This window comes from Podarcis bocagei, assembly GCF_964188305.1.
Source record: "Podarcis bocagei genome assembly, chromosome: 4".
NCBI classification, from domain to species: domain Eukaryota; kingdom Metazoa; phylum Chordata; class Lepidosauria; order Squamata; family Lacertidae; genus Podarcis; species Podarcis bocagei.
In genome coordinates this window covers 52,603,166-52,617,959 of record NC_138128.1, presented here as the reverse complement: position 1 = coordinate 52,617,959, position 14,794 = coordinate 52,603,166, and the positions used below count along the sequence as shown (strand labels likewise).

Below are 14,794 nucleotides of genomic sequence, written 5' to 3'. Positions count from 1 at the left end.
AGCCGTTCAAAAAAGATAATGTGGTTGTCGAGTGAAAAGAAGATGGAATAGTGCACTTGCCTCTGATAAGTCAAACTGAGCTTGCCGGTTGCCTGGTTGTTATTGAATTGACTTGAGCCTTCCTACACATGACATATGAATGGCCCCCACTTGTCCCATCCATAAACGACATACTATATGGTTGTAGCTTAATAGCCTGCTGCGTTCGTACCTCTATTCATGGAGAGCCAGGAATCTCCAGGGACTGAGATGAGAACAGCATTGTGGTACTCTGCCCCTTTTTTGTTTCCACCAGTAGTTGTAGAAGGGAGTTAATGCCTGGCTCATTAAAGTAACACATTTATTCATAACTGATGTGGGTCATGTAAGTGTACATTATTAATGCTGCCGCTTATATGAGTCTCTTCTTAAATTGCACCAAGCGAGATTCCGCACACAAACATCAGATGCAAATTGTGTGTAATGTGTCTCCTGGCCATTGCATTAGATATTCAGAAGTACAGCTTTGTATATGGCTTGTTTATTCCTTCTTATTTATTTATCTTTAGTTAAGAAGAAGGGCACGTCTGGTTTAAAACTGAGCAACCTGATGAACCTTGGGAGGAAGAAATCTGCCACGCTGGACAGTCCGGAAAGGTCTTTGGACACATGTAGTAAGCAACCCAAAACAAAGCCTTGTGAAACATTTACATTTCATTTGGGTCTCTGTGACTGGCAGGAAAGACCAGCGTAGAGAGTGACCTAGAGTGAGTGCTTGTGGGCCCTGCTTTTGCCACTTACCATCTGGCTTGGGGCGGGGCCTGAAGCCTCATAAGGACTGCGTGCTGCTTGCGGCCTGCTGCCCAGGAAGACTCCCTGAGTGAGTGCTTGTGGGCCCTGCTTTTGCCACTTACCATCTGGCTTGGGGCGGGGCCTGGGGCCTCATAAGGACTGCGTGCTGCTTGCGGCCTGCTGCCCAGGAAGACTCCCTGAGTGAGTGCTTGTGGGCCCTGCCTTTGCCACTTACCATCTGGCTTGGGGCGGGGCCTGGGGCCTCATAAGGACTGCGTGCTGCTTGCTGCCTGCTGCCCAGGAAGACTCCCTGAGTGAGTGCTTGTGGGCCCTGCTTTTGCCACTTACCATCTGGCTTGGGGCGGGGCCTGGGGCCTCATAAGGACTGCGTGCTGCTTGCGGCCTGCTGCCCAGGAAGACTCCCTGAGTGAGTACTTGAGGGCCCTGCTCTTGCCACTTACCACCTGGCCTGGGGCGGGGCCTGGGGCCTCATAAGGACTGCGTGCTGCTTGCTGCCTGCTGCCCAGGAGGAGTCCCCTGAGTGAGTGCCTGAGGACCCTGCTCCTCCCTGCCACTTACCACCTGGCCCGGGGCGGGGCCTGACAGGCCTCACTAGGACAGTTGTTACTGCCGGAGAGGCACAGAGTGTTTTTAAAATGTTTTTAAAAATTTTCTTTGGATTTTTTGTATGTGGGGGGTGGGGGTGGGATGGATGTTTGGTTGGGCTTGGGGAATTATTTTTTTTATTTTGATGTTTTTGTAATTTTTACACTTTTTTTGTTTGTATTGTTTTATTGGTTTTGTTTGTTTGTTTAAGGTGTTATTTTGTTTTTAGGGGGAGGGTTCAGGGCTGCCGGGGAGTGGGCCCCAGCCCACAAAATGGCTGGGGCATGTTCCACAGGGGGGGATGCACTGGGACAACCGATCTCAGTGATCACGGGTAGGAGGAGGAGTTACGCTAAGACCAGACCATGTCATTACAGAGGAGGCAGGTTTAGTCGTTGTCTGAGGACTATCCCTGCCTCCGGGTCTGGTCCTGTCCGGATGGATACTAGAATCAGCAAGGGATACCCACGTGACCTGAAGGTGCTGCTGTGCAATGCCAGGTCAATGATTCGTAAGACCACTGCCATCCATGACTTGATCATGGATGGAGGATTTGACCTGGCATGTGTAACAGAGGCTTGGTTGGATGAAGCAGATGGGCCTGTCCTTGCCGCTGCTTGTCCACCAGGTTTCTCTTACGCACAGCAACCCAGGTCACGTGGGCGGGGAGGGGGGGTTGCAGTGATTTTTAGGAAGTCATTAGTTTGCACCAGGCGTCCTATTGGGAAGACCCAGTTTTCTGAGTGCATGTTCTGGAAGTTGGGCAATAGGGGCAGTACAGGATTCCTTTTGGTGTACCGACCTCCCCGCTGCACCAAGGATTCCCTGCCCGAGCTGCTTCAGGTCGTGGCGGATGTTCTCCTGGAGACACCTAGTTTGGTTGTCCTAGGGGATTTTAACATCCATGCCGACACGACCTTACAAGGGGCCGCTCGGGACTTCGTGGAAAGCATGGCCTCCATGGGGCTGTCCCTGAATAAGTCTGGCCCAACCCATAGCCGTGGACATGCCTTGGACCTGGTGTTTACCTCTATGGATGTTGGTGATCTGACACTAAGTAAAAGCGAAATAAAAGAAGTGCCATGGTCAGATCACTTCCTGGTGCAACTGGACTTCTCTGCGACCCATCCCCTCTGCAGGGAGGTGGGACCAATTCGGATGGTCCGCCCCCGCCACTTAATGGATCCAAATGGTTTCCAGAGAGTGGTAGGGGATGCTTTATCCCATGTTGATGGCCTTTCAGCCGATTCCCTGGTGGCCCGCTGGAATGTGGAGTTAACCAGGGCTATTGACTGTTTGGCTCCGAAGCGCCCTCTCCGATTGCATGGAGCCCGGACAGCCCCGTGGTTTTCCACGGATCTGAGGGCAATGAAACAATCGTTGAGACGGCTAGAGCGCCGGTGGCGGATAACTCATTCCGAATCTGACCGGACACAGGTTAGAGCTCAACGTCGAGCCTACCAAGTGGCGATAGCGACGGCGAAGAAGAATTTCTTCACCGCCTCTATTGCATCTGCAGAAAACAGCAGCAGGAGACTTTTTCAGGTGGTTCACAATTTAGCGGAACCACCTGCAACATCGGGGCCCAGTACGGGCCACATGTTCTCCTGCAATGATTTTGCAAAGTTTTTTGCAGATAAAATCGCCCAGATTCGGGAAGAAGTAGACTCCACCGTGGGAGCAGGGCCGGGGCGGGAGAGTGCTAGAGTTCTGTCTAGTCAAGTTGAGTGGGATCAATTTCAACCTGTTACCTCCGAGGATGTGGACAGGCTGCTTGGACGAGTGAAACCAACCACCTGTCTCCTGGATCCTTGCCCATCCTGGCTTATAAAAGCTAGCCGGGAAGGACTGGGCGATGGGCTTCGTGGGGTGGTGAATGCTTCCCTCCGTGAGGGAGCCTTCCCAGACCCGCTGAAAGAGGCGGTTATTAAACCGCTTCTTAAAAAACCATCTTTAGATGCGGCCACGATGGCCAACTATCGCCCAGTCTCAAATCTTCCATTCCTGGGCAAGGTGATTGAGCGAGTGGTTGCTGAACAACTCCAGGCACGCCTGGAAGAAGCGGACCATTTGGATCCCTTCCAGTCGGGATTCAGGCCTCATCATGGGACTGAAACTGCCTTGGTCGCACTGGTTGATGATCTCCGGCGGGCTAGGGACAAAGGTGAGAGCTGTTTCCTAGTTCTGCTGGATCTCTCAGCGGCGTTTGATACCATCGACCATAGCATCCTTCTGGACCGTCTTGAGGGGCTGGGAGCTGGGGGCACTGTTATACAGTGGTTCCGCTCCTTCCTCCTGGGCCGTGTTCAGAAAGTGGTGGTGGGGGATGAGTGTTCAGACCCTTGGGCCCTCACTTGTGGGGTGCCTCAGGGTTCTGTCCTCTCCCCCATGCTTTTTAACATCTATATGAAGCCGCTGGGAGAGATCATCAGGAGGTTTGGGCTGGGTGTTCATCAGTATGCGGATGACACCCAGCTCTACCTCTCTTTTAAATCAGAACCAGTGAAGGCGGTGAAGGTCCTGTGTGAGTGTCTGGAGGCGGTTGGAGGATGGATGGCGGCTAACAGATTGAGGTTGAATCCTGACAAGACAGAAGTACTGTTTTTGGGGGACAGGAGGCGGGCAGGTGTGGAGGATTCCCTGGTCCTGAATGGGGTAACTGTGCCCCTGAAGGACCAGGTGCGCAGCCTGGGAGTCATTTTGGACTCACAGCTGTCCATGGAGGCACAGGTCAAATCTGTGTCCAGGGCAGCTGTTTACCAGCTCCATCTGGTACGTAGGCTGAGACCCTATCTGCCTGCGGACTGTCTCGCCAGAGTGGTGCATGCTCTGGTTATCTCCCGCTTGGACTACTGCAATGCGCTCTACGTGGGGCTACCTTTGAAGGTGACGCGGAAACTACAACTAATCCAGAATGCGGCAGCTAGACTGGTGACTGGGAGCGGCCGCCGAGACCATATAACACCGGTCTTGAAAGACCTGCATTGGCTCCCAGTACGTTTCCGAGCACAATTCAAAGTGTTGGTGCTGACCTTTAAAGCCCTAAACGGCCTCGGTCCAGTATACCTGAAGGAGCGTCTCCACCCCCATCAGTCTGCCCGGACGCTGAGGTCCAGCGCCGAGGGCCTTCTGGCGGTTCCCTCACTGCGAGAAGCAAAGCTACAGGGAACCAGGCAGAGGGCCTTCTCGGTAGTGGCGCCCGCCCTGTGGAACGCCCTTCCAGCAGATGTCAAAGCGATAAACAACTACCTGACATTCAGGAGACATCTTAAGGCAGCCCTGTTCAGGGAAGTTTTTAACGTGTGACATTTTACTGTATTTCTGGTTTTTATGGAAGCCGCCCAGAGTGGCTGGGGAGGCCCAGCCAGATGGGCGGGGTATAAATAATAAATTATTATTATTATTATTATTATTATTATTACTAAGGGAGAGTCTCCTTCTTTGCAGCGTACCTGAATGTCCTCGTGAACAGCCAGTGGAGATCTCGGTGGTGCCATGTGAAAGATGGGCAGCTCCATTTCTACCAGGACAAGAACAGAAATAAAACTGCTCAGCAGCCTCTCAACCTGGCGGGCTGTGAAATTATCCCAGACCCAACTCCTGATCATCTCTACTCATTCCGTATCCTGCATAATGGAGAGGAACGGGCCATGTTAGAGGTACGGGTTGCCACTTTCTCTAGAAGTAGGAGTGACATTTGTTTATGAGCAACACAGCTACTCATTGCAACTTATTACAGTGCACACAATTGAATGGTTCAGTCTAGGAAACATAGCTATTGGTATAGATTTATCTTCTCTTATGTACATAGCCTGTTTGGGGTAATCTGCCACATTCCTGAAGCTGATTTCATTGAGGAGTGTGGAAATATAAGAGAGAGACCTTCCTGCCCCCAATAAGTAAATGTATTGATTTTCTTCACTTTTATTAAAAAAAAAACCATGTAAATTGCTTATAGACTTCATTCAACACTTCTCCTTACAGCATTATAACCTACTTCACATGTCATGCTAAACCAAGGCTCACTGCAGGCTGCTTGTATATGTTGTCATTAACCATGGTTTAGTGTGACACCTGAATGCAGCCAGTTTGAACAAAATGCTATGCAAAAAGATGTTAAACAGCTAACCAGGCAGCTTATTTTTATTAAATGAATAGACGTCTATTCATCCAAAGAAAAACTCAAGGCAGGAAAGCAGCAGTTACTAGTCAGAACAGTAAGTGAATACTGAATCCCCGCCCTCTGATTGGAATATTGTACACCTGAAATGTTTTCTGAAATAAGCAGCCAGCTGGATTCAGTATCAGTTGATAAGGGTAGTTGGTTTTCACCACTGAAACGAAAGATAAGTTTAAGACTGGTGAAGACAAACACACACAGCGTAACTTCCTTGGAGCTACCTCCAGTCACCTCAGCCGACAAGCTGCCTTGGGGAAAAAGAGCAAGCCACTCCTATCCGTAACTTTCACTTGACTTGGATCAGAGTTGTTTTCCTTCTCTGTTTACCTCTAATCTTAGATTCTCTGACATCAGCACCCTTAGAGTGGGAGAAGGGAAATGTGACACATTTCCTGCATTTTGTAGTGGGAGGAATACTTGCTACCAACAACAGGCTCACTTGCCAGCGACTGCCAAAGGCTCTGGATGTTGTTTTGTTTAGCACTTAAGATTGTTGAGGTTGATGGAACAAAATAAGGAAGGCTTCAAAAAGTTACTCAGATTATCTCCATTTGTGAAGCTAAGGTGCATGTTAGACTCAGCATTTTAGTTAAGGCCAGCTGGAGGTTATAAATAATTTTTCGTGGGTCTTTCAGGGTGATTGCAGGGTGCTTTCACCATTCACGATGAAAGTTTTAATCATAATTGCTTCTGAGACAATTTGGTAGAGGAACTTTAGGAAGGTAAACTGGTGCCCTCTTCTGGCTTTGTGTGTTTATAATTTTGTGTGTGTGTGTGTGTGTGTGTGTGTGTGTGTGTACAGTGGTGCCCCGCAAGACTAATGCCTCGCAAGACGAAAAACTCGCTAGACGAAAGGGTTTTGCGGTTTTTGAGCTGCTTCGCAAAACGAATTTCCCTATGGGCTTGCTTCGCAAGATGAAAACGTCTTGCAAGTTTGTTTCCTTTTTCTTAACACCGTTAATACAGTTGCGACTTGACTTCGAGGAACAACTCATAGAACGCGGTGTGGTAGCCTTTTTTGAGGTTTTTGGTGATTTTTGAAGCTTTTCCAAAACTTTTCCGACACCGTGCTTCGCAAGACGAAAAATTCGCTAGACGAAAAAACTCGCGGAACGAATTAATTTCGTCTTGCGAGGCACCACTGTATATGTATTTGCATACACACACACACAATCAATTTTTTAAAGACAGTTGAAGATGTTTTTAGATATTACAATGCATGGAATTTTATTTATTTACTCACATTTCTATCCTGCTCTTCTTCCTCAAGGAGACCAGGGTGGCACATCCTAAAATTGATTTTTCTTTCCATTATTTCTGCTTACTCTGATGAAAGCAACTTAGGCTTCTTGTAGTAAGTTTGGCCTGTATCCTTAATGATTGTTTTTTTCTTTGGTGGTTTAACAGGCCAAGTCTTGTGATGAAATGGGCCACTGGCTTGGTCTCCTTTTGTCAGAATCTGGCTCAAAAACAGACCCTGAAGAGCTGACCTATGATTATGTTGACGCTGACAGAGTCTCCTGCATCGTCAGTGCAGCAAAGAATTCATTACTGTAAGTTTCTGTGGTAGCATATTTGACATTCTGACCTGTCTTCTGATGGTAGTTCCTACCAAACAAGTAGCTTTTATCCGAAAAGTATGTAATGAACAATTTTGATGAGGTTACAATTGCTAGCGAAAAGAAGCAGGAAAGGGTTCTGATATGTAAATACCCACCACGTTTGCATTCAAATGAAGTATCCACTCATGATATTGTTGTGAAATATTGCATTGATGGTGATTAGCTCTCCTTATTTTCTGATGTGGTAATTGTGTGCAGTCTAGCAAATCTCTGCTTTTCTTTGAACTCCTAGCTGAATGTTTAAGACATGCAGCACACACACACACAATGTTGCTTATGGCTTGATGAAACCTATGCATTGTCCTGTGTTAGAGAATGAGTATATTCCAGGCATTTAACATATTCAGTCTCAAACAAAAGGGGAGGTTGCACTGTGGTTAGTGGCTTCTTCACATTGCAGACCTGTGGATGCTGGAGACAAGATAGTAGGCAGGAGCAATAGGTGCCTTGCAACATCCAGTGGATGGCAATCAACTAACTTTTACTCAGAGTAGACCCATTGAAATTAATGGATTTGCTCTGAGTAAATGTTAGTTGACTACTACCCAAAGTAACTGGCATTTTAGGAAGTCTTATTGGAGCGTAGGCTAATATCACATCATCGTCTCGTGCAGCTTTTACTTCTTTTGATAGCACATCTGCTTCTATCTTTTCCAGCTTAATGCAGAGGAAGTACTCTGAGCCGAACACTTACATTGACAACTTGCCAAAGGGGAAGGAGGGACTAGAGGAGCTCTATGATGATGTAGATGTTCCAGAGGCAACAACAATGGTGAGGGTTTTGTTTTGTTGCAATTACAGCTTACGTTGATGGTGGGGGAGACCATTTTGTTTTCCATTGGCTGCAGTTTATATTGATAATGCCAGAAATAACAAGTGATCCCAATTGCAAGGTGTCTGCAATTTGCCTTGTTTCAGGTCTGTACTGTTCTTTAACTGTAGGTAATGTTTAAAGAATTTCATGCTGGCCTCTCTTGTTCTAAACAGAGTGGCATTTCTCGGGCGCTCTTCTAAGAAGATGCTTTTTATCTTTGACAGGAGGAAGTGCCCCAAAATGAAGGCAAAGATGAGGGGGATCAGGACAGAGTCTATCTAGACCTCACGCCAGTCAAATCCTTCCTTCATTGTGCTACCAAGAAGCAGGACCAGTTTTCCCCATCTGTTTCTCCATCATTGCAAAGAGCTTCCAGTAAGAGCTCAACAGACTCTGAGAGAGACTCCTCCATATTGCATAAAGAAGCAGATTTGAGTAGAAGATCACTGGAGATGCCAGACCCGGTAATGCTCAAAAACAAATCCGAGATATCAAGGAGGGGCCATAGCTCAGTGGTAGAGTATCACATGCAGATCACCGCAGGTTCAATCCCCACCATCTCTAGTTAATTTTTCTAATTTTTATTATTTATTATATAACTAGACAAAACTTAGCATTGAGCAGCTTGCGGGGATCTTAAATGGACAGCCAGCTTCTGCTAGCCTTCTGTGTCGCTTAACCTCTGAAACATTCTCTCTCATCCGACTTCCCTAACAGAGGACTCAAGACATTGATGAGCTGCTCCCACCACGAACAACAACCATCAAAATTCAGGCACAACAGCAGCAAATTGCTTTTCCTCAGAGTGGCCCTGAGATTAAGGACACCACAACAATTATGATTGCATCCGAAGAGAAAATGGAACGCTCCAAGGCGGTGAATTCAGGTGTGTTTGCTGTCTGCAGTAATCTCTCTTTACCCAAGAGCTTCATGACGGAGACTTATGGTAGAGGCCGTGCCTGCTATCGTTAGCTTTCCAACCCATGTTGAAAACATGGCGCCAGTGTATTTAGCTGCTGGTTTTAAGGGAAGGTTCTTGGAATTCCAGTCTCTGTCCCTGAGCCTAATTTCTTCATCTTTTATTTGTAGCAGCTGTAGAAACCAAACTCGGCAAGAACAGGACTGAGGCTGAAGTGAAGCGATACTCCGAAGAAAGAGATCGCTTGGAGAGGGAAAAAGAAGAAATCCGCTCTCAGCTGGCACAACTACGGAAAGACAGAAGGGAGCTGAAAGAGATGCTGATAAGCTGCACAGGTAAACAAATGCCTCTCTTTCTACTTCATTTTCATAGATCAGTGGAACGAGGCATATTGTTTTGGTCTCATGTGCTCCATTGACATGTAATCTTCTCTGAAAAGCCTCCACTTTGGGGGGGGGGAGGGCTAGTTCAGCAGCCACCCTCTTGCCTGCCACCATCGTCTGAGAAGACAGACAGGCAATGGGGAAGGATGCACACTGCCCGTCTGCTGTTAGATTTCCACTTGCATGTGCTTCTTTCCTCGGCAGACAAGAGCCTTTTGCCCACACTGGAGCAAAAACTGAAGGAAATAGAGGAGGAGTGCAAAAGGAAAGAAGATCAGCGCGTGGACTTGGAGCTGAGCCTCATGGAGGTGAAGGAGAATCTCCGGAAAGCAGAGTCTGGGCCTGTAACACTTGGCACTGCGGTGGACACCACACACCTGGAGAACGCAAGCCCTAAAGTACGTAGGGGGCTGCTTATAATCAGCACCGTTAGCAGGGTCTTTTTCAGCAAAGGGAAGTAGCTGAAGCCAGCAGCTGGTTCAAAGTACGCCTGATGCAGAAGATCCATGATTGCATTTTTGATGTGATTTCTAAAGCTCAAAGGGCAATTTGGTGGGTGGGCCGGGGGCTCAAAATAGCAGCACTGAGGAAGGAGGGGCTTAATGCTTTTCTCCCACACTATTTTCCTAGCCAGAATTTCACATGACCACCCTTGGAGGCTGGTAATAGCAATATGGATGCCTGGGTCTCCCAACAGCTAGGCCTAAATAGCATGTGGGGTTGACTGATACCTCAGTCATGATACCCCAAGGAGCCATATTGTCATGGAGCCATAGATCCAATTACAGCACAGATGAGGAACGTTGTTCAGTTTGAGAAATACACCTAGACTTACAGATTGCCAATAGCTATGAGTTTTATGCATTGCCCTCAGGAGTGGCTGCCGAGCCCCTCTCGTCACTGCCACTTCCTGCAACAGTCTTTGGGTGGAGCCAATTGTCAGCACAGTCAGGGCTGTGTGGGTTGCCCTTGGTGGGTGCGCCAGATTGCCTTTGCCAGAGCACCCCATGGAGTTCTGACCTTGCCACTGCTCTGCCCTCTGGTATGCAGCAGTGCTGGAGTTGGGAGGGTGGCTTATAAATGTAGCACCTCATTGGCCGTTCTTGATAACAACAGATAAAGCAACATAATTAAAACCAAAAGCATAAAGTCAATAAACGGCACCCAGAGGTAGATCTAATAAGCCATTAATAAACAGCACTTTTATTGCCGATGCTTTGTGATTATGGAATATGAGATCTTTAATGTTTGGCAAGAAGAGCTCTCTGACCTGTGCCTGATGAACTATTTTAGACAATTGTGTATGACCACAGCTATTATCTTTCCCCCATAAACACAGATGAAGGTTGCCAACCCTCTGAATGGCACAGAAAACTCGCCTGTCAATTCAGCAATGGCACTAAAAAACCGGCCTTTATCTGTCATGGTCACAGGGAAAGGAACAGTTCTACAGAAAGCTAAGGTAAGACATGTAGCAAGAATGCTTGCAGTGCTTATTATGGGAATAATAATTTGCCCATGGCCTATGGCATATTTAAAACTATTGGGGTTTTGGAAAGAAATATATAAAGATAAGGATAAGCCTTCAAGTGGGGCCTATTTTTCCATTTTTGTTTTGCAGGAATGGGAGAAGAAAGGTGCTAGTTAGGAAATCCTAGCACCAATGTTGGACTCAATATTAGAAGTGGCCATTTGTGGACTACAGGATTCTCTTGCAAGTACAGGATGGTCTAGATGAGGTAAAGCATGGCCAGCTGTACACCAAGAAATAATGGATGGACCAGGCTTCATCAGACTAAGGAATTTGCTCCTTTTTTAGCACAGGAGTGCTGTGCAGCTGAGAGAGTTAACCCAAGTGGAAACCTTGCTTCTAACCTGGCCAATGTACATAATGATGCCTTTGTGTATTTCTACTTTGGTGTTTTACTGTTGTCCAATCCAGGATTTGTTGTTAGCAATAGAACAGCAAGGACTGAATTCTTGCCAGATTTGTTTAATGTTCTTCTGATACACCAGGGCCTGGGGATCACAGAGGTAAATTCAGTTTCCTGAGCTAAAATCCTGAAAGCTGGTTAAGTAAATACAAGTCTCCGTGTCAGACTTTTCTGTTGGAGAAGAGCTGCTCCAACCAACGGAGACAATTTTGGCCAGGGAGACCAAGAGACACAGCTAAAAGGTATTATTATTGTTGTACACAATGCAGCCTGACTTTCCACAAAGAATTCCTGACCAAAAAAACGAGTACAGCTCAGTGGAGGCTCATTTGTTAGGGCAAATGGGGCAGTGTCCCACCAACCCTTAGCCAGTTCCCTCCCGCCTGCCTGCCTTCTTACTCACAACCAGTCCAAGACTGGCACTGGCTGTGAACATTCTCCTCCTTGCCCTCAGTTCTGCCCTTGTAGCACTCAGGAGGATGGGGACAAAACTTAAAATTAGTTGGCTATGTCTTTCATTGGCTCTGGTGCCACCTACTGTTGGCCTCCCATCCAACTAGTCCCAGTGGGTGACAACCACTGCTACAGCTTCTTAATTTTCAATGTTTAATGCTTGTACAAGGAGAGCCGGGGCTTTTTTCAGCCGGAACTCAGTTCCAGCACCTCTCAGGTGGGTGCCATTGCCAATAAAAGAACAAAGGGAGGCGTTCTTGGTGAGTTCCGGCATCTCTTTTTCTAGAAAAATAGCACTGAGAAGAGCTATTATCAGTTGTCGGCACAAGAGCAATGCACTGGGTTCACAGGTGACTAGACATTCCAATACCCACAGACAACTCCTGTGATTAAGAAGGGCTTTCCAGTGGGCATAAGTAGCAGAGATATCTCATTATGACTAAGGATCTACACTAAATGCTATAGATTAGAGGCTGTGGATGGGAAGTTAAATCTTTGTGGATTGGGGCCAGAAAGTCATTTAACGTAATTCTTTAGCCACTGCATCTGTCATTTGAGGAATAAAGGGGTGGAATCTTCTGTCCTAGCTTCCAAAATGTGATTAAGCATGGTGTGGGGTGATTTGAATGCACTTTAGTTACTCTGGAATGCTTCAGGTTAATAATACGTAATAGTAGCGTGTAGGAACAGATGCCACATCATTATATTCTGCACAATAGTTTAAGTGCACAAAAGCAAAGGAGAATTTGTTTACCCAAGTATGGTGAATTTAATCATCCAAACATTTGGAAGAGTGGGGAATTCCACCCCTTTACCCTTGAACATATTCTTATCATTCTGTTTTCTGTAAACAAAAGTATAATTAGACCAAGGTAGAACTTGACTGAGCTGTGTTTCCCAAACCCAAGGAGATTAAATGATGTATATATGGCAGAGTTAGGTGTGGACTCTGTGCCAAAAATGTCAGGTTCCTTAATTTTAACCTTGAACATGAATAATTTTTCAAAGCTAGCTGTATACAAAGGAAAGAAATTTTTATTAAATTGTTTGTGCTAACACAGTACTAAATGCTGTAAAGACCACAGGTGCTTGAGCTCTGTAGTCTCGCCATCCAAGGGCCTTTTCAGATGAACATTTTCTTGTGCAATAAATGTGCACTCCTGCTGGTCAGTCGCTGCAGGATCTCCAAACATCTTTCCCCAAACTACCAAGTTTATTATGGCAAAACAGCTTTCCCCCCTCAGCAGTAGAAGTGATATTTGCCCCTGGGGAAATACTGATAACATCCGGGCAGTGTACAGCAATTGGTGTACTTTGATTTAATTAACTGCTGTGACTTCTAGGCATTGAGTGACTCCTGCTCTACTACTTCACTGGGAGTTCTCATTTTGCTCCAGAAATAGGTGGTGGGGTGGAAAGGAATATTCACACAGGATTTTTCATCCCACACCAGTCTTCTGCAATTTGTAAACCATCTCTCTCCCTCCACCCCCCCCCCTTTAGCTCCAAGATTCAGCCAAAATGGCTTGAGTCAAGCATGTGCCTAAGCAGGTACCCTGACAATCAGTAAGAATTTGCTGTTTAACCACGTTTGCTTTCTTAGTATATATACCCCATTGACTTGTACCTGGTCAGCATCCATAAGATTGTAGTCTTAGAAGTACTTAATGCTGGCTGGATCATTGGGGCATAAGTTGGAAAGGCCACAAGGTGGGCACAAACCCTAGATGTGAATATACATTTTTTGAGGGGAAAACAATCTCCAGGGGTTACTTCATATCAAGGGAGAACAGTTTCTTAAGTTTGCAGACAAATATATCATTTAAGCTAAAAAGCCACCTGTGTAATGTAATCGCCGTGTATTTTTTAAAAAAACCAGGCTTTTTAAAACCACAGTACAAGCATATCCACTATCCACAGGTTACAGGCCCGTCTGAAAGAGCTACACCATGTGTGCCACCATTCTGAAAGCAACAGGTATTTTACCATTTGTCGTACAAGTAGCATCCACAGTTCTTGAAGTAATGGGTCTACATTGACCCTAGGAATTAATTGTGCCATTTTAAATGTCTTGTGGCGTCTGTACTGCATTTGTCTCTCTTTGCTGGTGCAAGTGTTAAGATGGGGGGGGGGGAATAAGGGCAGGGAAGAGGCAGAGGGGCCAATAAAGTTTTGGTCCTCAGGTGCCCTGACAAACTGGAAGCATCAAGGGGGAAGGTGCCAGAGGTGTATCCATTGACTCTTTCACCCCAGCATCTGTGCCACAGATCTCATCCTGACACACAGTGCTGTGTTTCCTCCACCTCAACACTGTAGCTGATAGTGGTGGGGGGGTCAGGGACACAAAAAGTCAATATGTAAAGCAGGCAGTTTCAGACCCAAAGCGTTCATTTAACTCACCATAGAATGAAGTTGTTACTGTGTTCCTAGCTAAAAATAATACTTTCTATTTGTTGTACATGTGTCTTTTTCAATCCATTGCTATTTTAGAAAAGTTTTTTTAATAAAGAAAAAGGTTGGCTATAATTTAAGCGTGCGTGTAAAAATCATTACATAGTCGAAAAAACAAGAGAGAGAAAACCAAGCAGTGTCTATTTATAAACTTTGCAAGCCCAGATAGAGCCAAACCTTCCTGCTGTGTGGGCAAGGAGGGTATATTAACATAATCCAAAACACTATTTGATGAAAATAAATATTCTCTAGGAGTTCAAAAAGGAGAGCGGAATAACACCCTTTTGTCCACCGGGGGGCCCTCTTAGAATGGAAAGTAAGTAGAAGCTGCTGCTGCTGCTGGGCCTTTCTATACAAGTCTTTATCTTTTAACAGAAATTCTCCCTTGATAAAAAAAAACACTTCTCATCCAGCTTGATTAAGCAGCCTAGGAAGGGAGCAGTCTACTGCAGACCTCTGGTTAAGAGAAAATTGCACAAACTCTTCTGATTACAAAACTCCAGCAGAGAAAAAAACTTTAGTGTCCATTTGCGGCTATGAAGAAACATCAAGCCTCCTTGCAATCAGTGTTGGATGCTGTACATGCTGGGAAAAAGGAACTGTTGCAACTGAAGGCTGAGCGCTGGAATGTCTTATGACTCCCAAGATGGGCAAAACTGGA

At 46.2% G+C, this 14,794-nt stretch overlaps 1 protein-coding gene across 3 annotated transcripts in view; it reads left to right on the top strand.

Annotated features, from left to right (window-relative positions):
* AFAP1L2 (actin filament associated protein 1 like 2) overlaps positions 1-14,208 on the top strand; it is a 91,276-nt gene extending 77,068 nt beyond the window's left edge. For 2 of the 3 annotated variants that reach the window (XM_081192884.1, XM_081192886.1), the window contains 10 exons: positions 549-653; positions 4,825-5,036; positions 6,965-7,110; positions 7,837-7,951; positions 8,218-8,457; positions 8,711-8,879; positions 9,083-9,247; positions 9,500-9,693; positions 10,635-10,757; positions 10,917-14,208. In XM_081192884.1, coding sequence (XP_081049010.1) covers positions 549-653; positions 4,825-5,036; positions 6,965-7,110; positions 7,837-7,951; positions 8,218-8,457; positions 8,711-8,879; positions 9,083-9,247; positions 9,500-9,693; positions 10,635-10,757; positions 10,917-10,943 — 1,496 coding nt within the window. In that variant the 3' untranslated portion in view covers positions 10,944-14,208. The remainder of the gene's footprint in view (positions 1-548; positions 654-4,824; positions 5,037-6,964; positions 7,111-7,836; positions 7,952-8,217; positions 8,458-8,710; positions 8,880-9,082; positions 9,248-9,499; positions 9,694-10,634; positions 10,758-10,916) is intronic. The other variant, XM_081192885.1, reaches the window with a different exon arrangement.
* Positions 14,209-14,794: the final 586 nt, after the last annotated feature.